Here is a 12,892-nt window from a genome sequence, read left to right as displayed (position 1 = left end):
GGTGCAGCCGAGATAGGTAAACTGGTTGACCGTTTTGAGTTTTGTGTGCCCGATGGAGATGTGGGGGGGCTGGTAGTCATGGTGGGGAGCTGGCTGATGGAGGAACTCAGTTTTCTTCAGGCTGACTTCCAGGCCAAACATTTTGGCAGTTTCCGCAAAGCAGGACGTCAAGCGCTGAAGAGCTGGCTCTGAATGGGCAACTAAAGCGGCATCGTCTGCAAAGAGTAGTTCACGGAAAAGTTTCTCTTGTGTCTTGGTGTGAGCTTGCAGGTGCCTCAGATTGAAGAGACTGCCATCCGTGCGGTACCGGATGTAAACAGCGTCTTCATTGTTGGGGTCTTTCATGGCTTGGTTCAGCATCATGCTGAAGAAGATTGAAAAGAGGGTTGGTGCGAGAACACAGCCTTGCTTCACGCCATTGTTAATGGAGAAGGGTTCAGACACACACACACATATACACACACACACACAACAAATGAAAATTAAAGAGTCAAGCAGGAAAGTCTGCAGACACTGTGATTGTAGAGCTAGAGACACCCAGCAGGTCATGCAGCATCTATAGGAGTCAGGCCTGAGCTCCTTGTCAAGGTGTCAGTAAAAAGCAGGAAGGCACCTGAATAAAGAGGTGGGGGAGAGGAGGGAAATAGGCGAGGTACACATATCCACCTCTGTCCTCTTGCCTTTTGATATGTGTGGGAGGGCAGAAGAGAAAACAGCTGAGAAGTGACAGGCAGAGGGGGTTGCTCTCTGAATGGAGAGGGAAGGGAGTGGGGAGCTGAAGGAAATGAAACAGAGGGATAAGGAAAGAGAGGAAAGGGAGGGGCCTAACAGAAACCAGTGAAGTCAACATTCGTGCCATCTGTTTGCCCAGACAGAATATTAGGTACTGATCCTGCAATTTGCAGCTAGCCTCAATTTGGCAGTGCTCAAGTGCATGGATTGACACGTTGTTGTGGAAATATGGTGTGAAATTAAAAAGGTTGGTCACTGGGAGGTCCATGCTTTGGCAGCGGACTGAGTGAAGATGCTCAATGCAATGATATCCCAGTTTGCATTCAGTCTTTCCCATGTGGAGGAGCTATAATGAGAGCTCAGGATGCAGTAGATGACCCTTGCAGATTTACTAAGCATTGCTTCACTTGAAAGGACTGTTTAACACCCCAAATGGTGGTGAGAAGAGGTGTGGGTGCAATTGTATAATCTCCTGCAGACACAGGGGTTGGTATTGAGGGGGCAATGAGAAGGATGTGAAGAATGGGCAAGAGAGTCCCATAGAGACATTCTCTATAGAAAGAGCAAGATGTGCTTCATGGTGAGTGAGATCACATGGTGATGGCAGAAACTGCAAAGAATGTTTGACAATTACTAAGGTAATGATCATTCTCTGGCCAAATTCCCATCTCTTCTAGCCTAATATCAACAAAGTAGCATTCCCCATCAAGAAAAGCTTAACCAAATTAGTATGTGCAAAGAGAACTCAGCCAAATTGAAGATAGTGGAATAACGATGTTATTAGGACTTGGCGTGAGAAAGCTGAAAGAAATATTAAAGATGTTAATGACAAAATAAACATTGATGAACAGAGAGAATAAAAATGCATAAAATACAAGGATTGACTAGATCAGTGCATAAAATAAAGTTAAAACAAGCGTGTGAATCAGGATTTTCAAACACAAACTTAACAACTAACTCAATAGGAATTTCTCCAAAAGCAATGTAAATATACAATGTCAAATTGTCAGATGATGGTTTGTGGCACAGGAACCAAATGACCCAACTCTTAATCTGAGAGGACAATACAAATTTTCATTCAAATTAATATTTAATTTGGAGTCATTTGTGAAGAATTCATTGCCTAGTTCTGTATTTTTTTTGCACATTAGTCAAAGAAAATTGAATCCAGTTGGAGGAGTATTAAAAATAATTATATCCTCTGCAATAAAATGTGAATATAGTCACAACTTAACAGTAACGTTAGAATGTTCTGGGCAGGGCTGTAGTGCATCAGCAACCGATTTATTTAGCATCTTTTCCAAGTAACCCAAGGGCACAGACATATGAAACATTGGTCTACTTTTAGATTCAAGAGTCCTACCCACTTCTATAAATTCAATAAATTTAGAAGTTAACTTCTTTTAGTCTAATTTTCCCTGTGCTTCTTTGGTAGAGACTCATATTTTCTGATTTCTCGTGGTTTTATCCCCACCATTCACAATGTTGGCATTACCTCATCTCCATTGTTCCCTCCTACAATGCCCACTTGGTCATCATGGAATACCAAGTGCTCTGAATTGCAATTTCCTTCTAACATTTATAAAGTTGTCCATGTCAACAAGAGCTGGATGCAAGTCAACTCCCTCCCCGCGCACCCCCCCCACCCCCCCAACTGACATAATCTGCCAAGATTGTTGTCAGAAGAGGGCGCGCAAAAATCATTGATAACCTCCTTCCACCCCGCACACAGCATCTTTCAGCTGCTCCTGTCAGGAAAGAGATATAGAGGATCAGAGCCAGCGCCACCAAGCTGAGGAATAGCTTCTTCCCACGGGCAATGAGAATGCTGAACGCTCACACTAACCATCTGAGACTCTCATATTCATGAAACTATTTATTTGTATATATATACTTGTCCTGCATATGTATTGTTAGTTGGTATGTGTGTCTGCAAGGACCAGAGAACCCGGTTTTGTTGGTTTGTACTTGTGCAACCAGATGACAATAAACTTAACTTGAACTGCTTCATCAATGACCATATGTCTTTTTTAAAAAAAAATATTTTATTTTAAAATGTTTTCATAGATGTGATTAGTAAATCATTATTCAATAAAAACGTATTCAAACTAGAGATTTTCATTCATTACATGGTTATTACTCCTCCCCTTCCCTCGCTTGCCCAATCCCTTAACCCCCCCCCTGCTTAAAGAATAATATATGCATACATGAATTTTATATATAGTATAAAAAGGAAAACAGAAAGAAATAGAAATAAATAATGTAATATCTTGGATTGCTCAAGGTATCCCACTCCCCCCCCGCCCGCCCCATACACAATGAACATTTTCATTTTAAGGAGAACGTTTAATAGAGGACGCATATTTATACCCAAAATTTGTGTATACGGGCTCCAACTTCGCAAAAATATAGGATATTTATTTCTCAAATTATATGTAATTTTCTCCTAAAGGATACAGCTTTGGATTTGTGCATTCCACTTTCCCATATCTATATATAAATCCTATTTCCAAATCACTGCAATACATTTCCTTACTAATGCCAATGCTATTTTAACAAATTTCATTTGATACGCTGCTAATTTTAGTTTGGGCCTTGTTCCTTTTACGTTTCTGAATAGAAATAAATCTGGGCTTAATGGAAGTAGTAGACCTGTAACTTGTTCTAAAAAGTTTTGTAAATCCACCCAGAAAAGTGATCATATGTATTTTGTTGCAAGAGGGTATGCTTTTATCCTATTGTCTTTCCAAAGTTCCACAGACTCTTACTTTCAAATCATCTGCTGATTTCCCAAAATATCGACCTGCTGGAAGTATGATCCTTCCATTGTTCATATATTGTCTTCATTTACAAGATCTAACAGCAACAATTCCTCCAAAAATTCTGTCTACTTGAAGTTCTTCTATTTCTAAATTGAAAATTTCCTCCAGGCATTTGATTAATTAACTTATTTTGCAGTAATAGGCCACCATAGTCCACTTTGCCCATACCGACAGTTATGCCCATCTATACTTACCCTATTTGCTCACATTTTCAAATGACCTTCCATTGCAAAAAAAAACTCTCCTCCTTTCAGTTCTAAAATATGTATTCAGAGCTATAAAATGCACTGATAAATTATTCTCGATGTGCAATACAGAAGCGCACGCAAGTTGCTGCAGGCACAGAACTCATTAACCATACAAAGCGAAACAGACTCAGAAACTCTTCAGCTATGACAGGGCTTCCACGCAATTACATCCTAGAAGGCAAGGTCTAACATTATATGATGCTTCATTACTTGATTAGCTGAACACCTTTTAAGTCCGCTTTAAAAGGGAAAATTCAACGGTATCATTAAGAATCCCTACAGAAGCTGGCAATCCCATGATAACTGTTTCTAAGGCCCAATGTAAGAACATCCTTCAAAAGAGTAGAGGGTGAACCCTTGCAAGGCATCAGGCCCTGATGGCCTACCTGGTAACGTACTGAAAATCTGTGCCAACCAACTAGCTGGAGTGTTCATAGACATTTTCAATCTCTCACTGCTGCAGTCAGAGGTTCCCACCTGCTTCAAAAGGGCATCAATTATTCTGGAACTCAAGAAAAACAGAGTAAACTGCACTCAAATGGACTATGACTAGGCTGGTCATACCACAATTAAGTTTTATCTAAGATTTGGACCCACTGCAATTCATCTAACGCCACAATTGTTCCATAGCAGATGCAATCTCACCGGCTCTCCACTCAGGCCTGGATCACAGAGTCAACACCAACACATACATCGACTGCAGTTTAGCTTTCAATACCATCATACCCTCAGTACGGCAAGCTTCAAAACCTGGGAGTCTGTATCTCTTTCTGCAACTGGATCCTTAACTTCCTCGTGGGAAAATCAGTCTGTGTAAATCGGAAACAACGTCTCCACTTCACTGATAATCAAAAAGGAGCACCTCAAGTATGCGTGTTTGCCCATTGCTCTACACCCATGTATGTTTGACAAGGCACAATTCAAATGCCATCTAAAAATTTACCAATGACACCATCAGCAGAATCACAGACGGCAATGATGAAGCATACAGGAGTGCGATAGATCAGATGATTGAGTGGCGTCACAACAACGTTCTTGCACTCAACATTACTAAAACCAAGAAACTGACTGTGGACTTCAGGGGAGGGAAATCAGGAGAACACAAAACAGTCTTTGTTGAGTGGTCAATAGTGAAAAGAGTGAAGAACTTCAAATTCCTCAGTGTCAATATTTCTGAAGATCTATCCAGGGTCCTCATTGTCGATGCAATCATGAAAGCTGCTCACCAGCAGCTATACTTTGTGAGGAGTTTGAGGACATTTGGTATGTCACCAAAGACTCCAGCAAATTTCTACCATGGAGAGCATTCTGACTGGCTGCATCACTCTCTGGTATGGAGGTATCAAATACACAGGACTGGAAAAAACTACACAGAAAGTTATGAACTTGGCCATCATGGGCACTACTCTTCTCTCCATTAAGGGCATCCTCATGAGATGGTGTTTCAAGAAAGCAACTTTTATCCTTTTGGACCCTCACCACCCAGTCCATGCTCTCTTCTCACTGCTACCACAAGGAAGGAAGTACAGGTGCCAGAAGACAAACACCCAATGACACAAAAACAGCTTTTTCCCCCTTTGTCAGACACTACCCCACTTTCCTCTTCTTTTGGACCATTTTATTATTTTTAAAAATGTAATTTATAGCAATAAACAATCAAACAACAAATTTTGTGATATATGTTCATGACATGTGCCTTACAGCAAACAAAAGGTGGACAAATCCCCTGGGCCTGACATGATATTCTCTTAGACCTTGAGGGAGGCTAGTGTAGAAATTGCAGGAGCCCTGGCTGAAATATTTACCTCGCCACAGGAGAGGTACTGGAAGATTGGAGGGTAGCTCACGTTGTTCATTTTTTTAAAAAAAAGCCCCAAAGGTAAGCCAGAAAATTGCAGGCCGGTGAGCCTGACGCAAGTAGTAGATAAATTATTGGAGGGTGTTCTGAGAGATCAGATATACAATTATTGGACAGCCAAGGGCTGATTAAGGATAGTCAGCATAGCTTTGTGCATGGTAGGTCGTGTTTAATGAGTTTTTTGAGGGTGTTACCAAGAAGGTAATTGAAGGAAAGGCTGTGGATGTTGTCTCCATGGACTTTAGTAAGGTCTTTGACAAGGTCTCATGTGGGAGTTAGTTTAGAATGTTCAGGCACTAGGTATCCATAGAGAGGTTGTAAACTGGATTCGAAATTGGCTGAATGGGAGAAGACAGAGAGTGGTAGTGGATGACTGCTTCTCAGTCTATATCAATGATCTGGATGATAATGTGGTAAATTGGATCAGCAAATTTGCTGATGACACTAAGATTGGAGGCATTGTAGACAGTGATGCCTTTGAAAGCATGCAGATGGAATTTAATTTAATGCAGACATGTGTAAAGTATTACATTTTGGAAGGACAAATCAAGAAAGAACATACATGGTAAATGGTAAGTGGAGTGCGGAGGAACAAAGGGATCTTGGAATGCAGATATGCAATTCCCTGAAAGTGGCATCATAGGTAGGCAGTGTTGTAAAGAAAGCTTTTGGCATCTTAGCCTTCATAAATCAAAGTATTAAGTATAGTTGGGGTGAGGTCATATAAGACATTGGTGAGGCCAAATATGGAGTGTTATGTGCAGTTCTGGTTGCCTAACTACAAGATTGAAAGAGTGCAGAGATTTACTAGGATATTGTCAGGTCTTTAGGAGTTGAGTTACAGAGAAGATTAAATAGGTTAGGACTTTATTCCTTGGAGCATAGAAAAATGAGGGGAGATTTGATAGAGGTTTACAAAATTTTGAGGGGTATAGACAGAGTAAATGCGAGTAGGCTCCTTCACTTAGATTAGGAGAGATAAATACAAGAGGACATGGCTTTAGGGTGAAAGGGTCAAGGTTTGGGCTAACATTATGGGGAACCTTCACTCAGAATGGTAGGAGTGTTGAACAAACTGCCATCTGACATGGTAAATGCGGGCTCAAGAATAAATTGGATAGATACATGGATGGGAGAAATCTGGAGGGTTATGAACTGGGTGCAGGTCAATGGGACGAGCAGAATAATATTTTGGCACAGACTAGAAGGGCTGAATGCCTTGTAGCATTCTATGGTTTCTATATTCAATAAAGAGCTTGGATATGCTGATAGCAAAAAGAGCAAAGTAAAGACTATTAAAAAATAAAATTTTAAGGTTATACAAATAAATAACTAATTGCTTCGCATTTCTATTCACATACTTTGTTCAAAACTGTTAACATTTTCAAACGACATAGAAATGTTGCATTCATTAGCATGGTGTTTTATTCAGAAAACCAGTTATCACTTTGTATCACAACAGAAAATTGAATTTCATTGAAATATTTTGGAAGTACTGTTACTTCCCAATAATTATTCACCCACCTGTAGGCACTATTCTTTCAGACGGGCAGCAGAACAGGCTGACCATAATCTGTCCTGCATTGATAACATTTGTCTAACATTTATGCCCATACTTAAATGAAAGTGGATATCAAAAGCTCAACAGGTCAGCCAATTGCAGAGGTCAATAAATAGAATTCAAACTATAAAAATTTAAATTATCGTCATTTCTGAAGCAAAATGAAGCAGTCTATCATGAGACTCAGAAGGTTACATGGAGTAAATCCACCTGCTTAAGAGTACAGCTAAGAACTAAGAGGATATGAAGACAGACTGATGATTAAGTTGCCCCAGCAATTTCATTAATTGGCACAAAAAAATCAAAGTTTTCTCTATGAACTTTAACGGTCCAAAAAATGCTGTTAATCTTACACAAAATACAAACAAAAAATTCTGTAGTGATTTGGCAGACTAAGTAATAAATTAAAAGTACAATTCTGGTCAATAACCTCCATCAAAAAAAAAATCAAAAATGTCAGGAGCAATAAATCACTAATGCAGAGATTAGGAAAGTGAAGTGGGGAGGTAGAAATGCAAAGGATGACCTTTTATAGAGTGGAAACCCCTTCAAGTGCAATCTTAATAACATTTACATTTTTGTCAGTTTTTGAAACAGGATATTTGCACATACATTTTGACAAATTACATTAGCTCATGGAAAATGTTGACCGTTTCACATCACCTTTCTTGGCAAAAAGTTTTAAAACTTATAATACTGATCAAACACAAGAACTGCAGATGCTGAAATCTCGAGCCAAAAAAAGGAAGCTGGAGTCTTGAAATAGCGTTTTGACAAGAAATGTTGACTGACCATGGATTCTGCCCAAATCAGCATTTCTCCAGCTTCTCATTGTTGGCACACAAATACTGGTGCTTATCAAGGCTCATTTTTAGAATAATTTAAACTTCATAGGAGAGGGATCCCATTTATAAGTGTGTGTGTGTGTAAGTAAATTTTTTAAAAAAATCACAAATGTTAACAGAATATATTTGTATTATCTGCTGCAGTGGAATATTAACTCTTTAAAGAACAAATACAAAGAAAATCCAACTTAACATGCCCAGTCACAAGCTATTTGATGAAAAGCTAATGAATAACCTAGTTCTAAAATGATCAATAGAGCTCCAACATGAATTTCCCAGAGCAGATTGGTTTTCAGGTTAAGCATTTTTAAAAAGATCTTAACTTTCAATCACAATAGAATCAAATCCCAGGAATCAAGCAAGAAATGTTGTCTCCATACAGCCCGTCTCCAACATGGAGGTTGGCGCTCATTGTACACTAAAATTGCCAAGCAAACCATTCAATTTCTCTTAATAAACAATTCAGGTTAGGTGGCAAATGTCAACTTTGTGGTAAACATCCACATCACAAAATTATATAAATTCATGTGTATTAAACTGCCCAGTTGTTTAGGAAAACTACATATTGTCATATTGCGAGTAGCTACAGTGTATCCACCTTGTACTTTTCAATCACAACTTGTTAAATTTCACACTGGCTATGCCAAGCAGAAGTAAATAGATATTGGCTTAATCAAATGATTGGTTAACCTGCTTAGTCTTGCTAAATTGCAGAAGTAACTAAAAACACAATTTAAATAAAAATTTAAACAAGGTGGAAGAACAAAGATGCCCTGAGGTGTAGACTTTGATATTTTGAAGGTACCGAGGCGGATTCAGAAGGTTCAGGATTTTGAATTCGTGGTCTAATAAGTGGTGAGAATAGATTCCGTAGATACCACCAGGGATTGGATAAATATCTCACAGCAAATGCAAATCAAGAATAACTGGGACTGTGCATTATTTTTAAGAGGGAACCAGCATAGATTAGGAATGGCCATTCCTGTATTTCCACTCTCCTGTGTCTCTACCCTCATGTCTCCTTTCCAGCAGGAAGGGAATGAGAACCCAGGTTTGCTGCACAACAGTTCAGTGTGCACCAAAGTAACCAAATTCATCACATATATCCTTACAGAGAATCCAGAGAACGAGTGCCCAGCCAGATCTTGTTCAAAACAAGAGGTCCTAAAGAGGGCTCGATTTGAGTTCGACAGTTCAATACAGATATTTCGAAGCACCCTTTTCGACTATTAATGAAAATTTACTCCAGTTGACTGCCCCAGATTTGAAAAATTAAGATTGAAGACTCAGATACAGGTTGCAACTGAAACAGTGATACAACAGCAGGACCAGAGTTACTGGGTGGAATGAATTTATTTGCAGAGCAACTAACTCTGTTCTTTAGAACTTGGCGTTATGTCTACGTTTATTAGTTATGCATCACTGACAAGTACTCGAGATGGCAAAGGTCGACAGCATCGAGTCCACGCTGCTGAAGATCCAGCTGCGCTGGATGGGTCACGTCTCCAGAATGGAGGACCATCGCCTTCCCAAGATCGTATTATATGGCGAGCTCTCCACTGGCCACCGTGACAGAGGTGCACCAAAGAAAAGGTACAAGGACTGCCTAAAGAAATCTCTTGGTGCCTGCCACATTGACCACCGCCAGTGGGCTGATAACGCCTCAAACCGTGCATCTTGGCGCCTCACAGTTTGGCGGGCAGCAACCTCCTTTGAAGAAGACCGCAGAGCCCACCTCACTGACAAAAGGCAAAGGAGGAAAAACCCAACACCCAACCCCAACCAACCAATTTTCCCTTGCAACCGCTGCAATCGTGTCTGCCTGTCCCGCATCGGACTTGTCAGCCACAAACGAGCCTGCAGCTGACGTGGACTTTTTACCCCCTCCATAAATCTTCGTCCGCGAAGCCAAGCCAAAGAAAAGAAAGAAAACTGACAACTATGAACACCACATTAAAGGAGAGAACTACAGGTAGGCTAAATGTAATCTATCATTTGTTACCTCTTCAGTGAGTTAAATAAAAAGTATGAACAGCATACAAGGGAAGTGGAACTGTATTGTTAGATTGGCAAATGTATTTTCACATTTCATACCCACCCTACTCCTTTGGTGTGCATTTGTAGTTGAACCATGACAATGAAGAAGCCATGCAGAGGCAAATTACTTAACAAGGCACAAGTCCTGAAATTTGAAGCAAAGAGCTACAATATCCATGCACAGCCCACCGTTAATTCATACAGTTCAACTCCATGGGTCCGGGAGGAATGATAATTAACGAAATGTTCAGAGATTTGTTTTTAAAAAAAATAGTCTTTCAAATTTCATAAATAAATGGAGGGCAAGAATACAAAGTTTGTAAGATCATTAGTTAGGCCACTGTTACAATATGGATACAATATGCAATTTTATTAGCCAAATTAAAATGAAATTGAACCTAAAGGAAGTGTACAAATTGGTTCGCCAGGACACAAAGCTATTTTACCATAAAGTGCAATATTAAAAAATCACTTGTGACTGTCCCTGAATTAACTTCTTCAAAAAGACAACGTATAAATGTGAACATATGGAAGGAAATGTTTAATTAGAAAGATCTGGGAGTCTCCAGGTGGTGCTCATGGAGTGAACACGTTTTGGTTTTTGCTCCATAAAATATACTATTTTTAACCTGTATCCACCTTTGAACTAACTTCACAGAAGTCAGAAAGAAAGATCTGGAATAATAAGATACTGCATTGAAAAAATAATCGTTCAGCATAAAGTTTGAGTATTTTTATTTCAGATTATGCAGTGTAAAAATTTAAGTCCCCCACAGAGAATATTCATAAACATCTTTTTAAAAACTCTTAAAAATTACATAATGTGAAAATCTCTGCTCTGAAATTGACCAAGAGACAAGGTATTTGAGGGAACCAAGACAGGAGACTATTTAGCCTAATCTATGCTCGTTCCTTTTAAAAAATAATGCACCAAAGTCCCAGATATTCTCTTAAAATATTTATCCAATCCCTGGTAGTATCTATGGAATCGATTCTCACCACTTATTGGACCATGCATTCAAAATCCTAATGATTCTGAACACAAGTGGCATGATACAAATTTAAATTGTGTGGAAGAACAAAGATGCCCTGAGGTGTGATTTTCTCCCACATTGTTGTGTTGAATTTCATTTGCTATGTTTTACCAGAAATTGGAGGTCAATTACAATCTTTCTCCTTGTTTAAAATGTACTTTCAACCACTAAATCTATTAATGTCTCCCTTACTGTTCAAACATTTTTAATCTCAAATTTGTGTCTTTTTGAGTCTCCAACTTGGAGGGGGCTTACTGTACGAATGTACTGATACACCGCACATGTTTAATAATGAACGTCATATATCTGTACATACTTTTTCATTTGAAAAAACCTTTTGCATTCATGTGTGTTAATTTTCTAATCAATTTGAACTCTGCATGAAATTTTTGAACATAGAATATTAAATTTCTTGCATGCCTTGTATATTAACAGTTCATACCTCATAATGTTCTAGTATATTTTGAAACATTTAAAATTTGATTTTAAAAGTGTACTAAAATACAATGATCACTAGTACATGCCCAAAATTTTTTTTTAAATTTGCCCGAGATATTTCAAAATACATTCCAGCAAAATGGTCTCAAGATTAACAAACAGAACACAATCAGTATGGGTTCATAAGTATTTTATGCAGAGTGGACAAACAGGTTGAAAAATCCTGTTTGAAATTAAGATTCACTGAAGTGGTCCACAGAATTTCTACTATTTTGAACAAATTAAAAAAGTTAATTTGTAACAGCAAAACTTCCACGAGACATTTTTCCACGTGCAAACAGATCTGTGCCCATATTTTTGTGCATTTAGTTAATTGATCTGTTGAGATACAACATATGCAAACATTTTGTTAAATGTTTGTTTTTAATATTTAAATAGTGGAATAAGAATGATCCCTTTCAATGAAATCACAAATGAGAAGTGAAAGTATTCACAAGAAGTAGTGGACAGTGCATTCATTTCTGATGTCATTGCAGGGGAAATTACATAAAATTTTTCCTTCACTTAACTCAACCTTAGACTCACAATCAGACACTGACGCCCTTTTCAGTCTCCTGCTTGATGAAGTGAAAAGCAGAAAAAGCAAGCAGCTTAAAATACAGCAATGACAAACACGGATAAATTGACTCTTCACAAAAAGGAAACGCCTTGCATGCAGGAAATAATGAGGATGTCAGCAAATTTCATAAGTACTTACAATGAGTGACTCCAGCCAGAGTTTGATAAAAGGTGGGCGTATCACTGTCATCAGTAAGAGTGACACATACTCCCCCTGACAGCAGCCATCGAGCAAATGTAAATGCATCCTTATTCTGAAGGAGCCAATTCTTGAACTTCTCATAATTTACCCTTTCTCCCTAAAATAAAGCCAAAATATCAAATGAGAACTGTTTGTACAAAATTTGAACATCATAACCAATACATAGACTGAAATTCAGAACTTAAGAAGAATGCAAGGTTAACGCGAGTAAGCAGATCTATTACCCTTTATTTCCTATGGATGCTGAAGTAAAACAGTGTTGGTCTTGAAATGTCTCCAGTACACTGATGTATTGAGCTATGACAGACATCTGTAATGTGTCTGAATTGATCTTGTGAATTCATATAGCATCAGTTCAATAGTGCTGAATGATCAAGTTGAGAAATACTTTCTGCTGTGTTTCAGTTTTAATTGAGATATTCTATCAAATATACATGCATGTTAACATAAGGGAAATACCAATAAAATTTGAAGTGCATTTTAAAAATATTTTAAAA

The 12,892-nt window shown here is 38.5% G+C and overlaps 1 protein-coding gene across 3 annotated transcripts in view; it reads right to left on the bottom strand.

Annotated features, from left to right (window-relative positions):
- Positions 1-12,892, bottom strand: part of usp32 (ubiquitin specific peptidase 32) — a 154,585-nt gene that overhangs the window by 76,309 nt on the left and 65,384 nt on the right. For all 3 annotated transcript variants that reach the window (XM_069910731.1, XM_069910732.1, XM_069910733.1), the window contains exon 5: positions 12,333-12,492. In XM_069910731.1, coding sequence (XP_069766832.1) covers positions 12,333-12,492 — 160 coding nt within the window. The remainder of the gene's footprint in view (positions 1-12,332; positions 12,493-12,892) is intronic.

The sequence above is a fragment of the Narcine bancroftii genome, chromosome 14 (genome assembly GCF_036971445.1).
Source record: "Narcine bancroftii isolate sNarBan1 chromosome 14, sNarBan1.hap1, whole genome shotgun sequence".
Lineage (NCBI taxonomy): Eukaryota > Metazoa > Chordata > Chondrichthyes > Torpediniformes > Narcinidae > Narcine > Narcine bancroftii.
The sequence above is the reverse complement of the archived record's forward strand: the minus strand, read 5'-3'. Positions and strand labels throughout refer to the sequence as shown.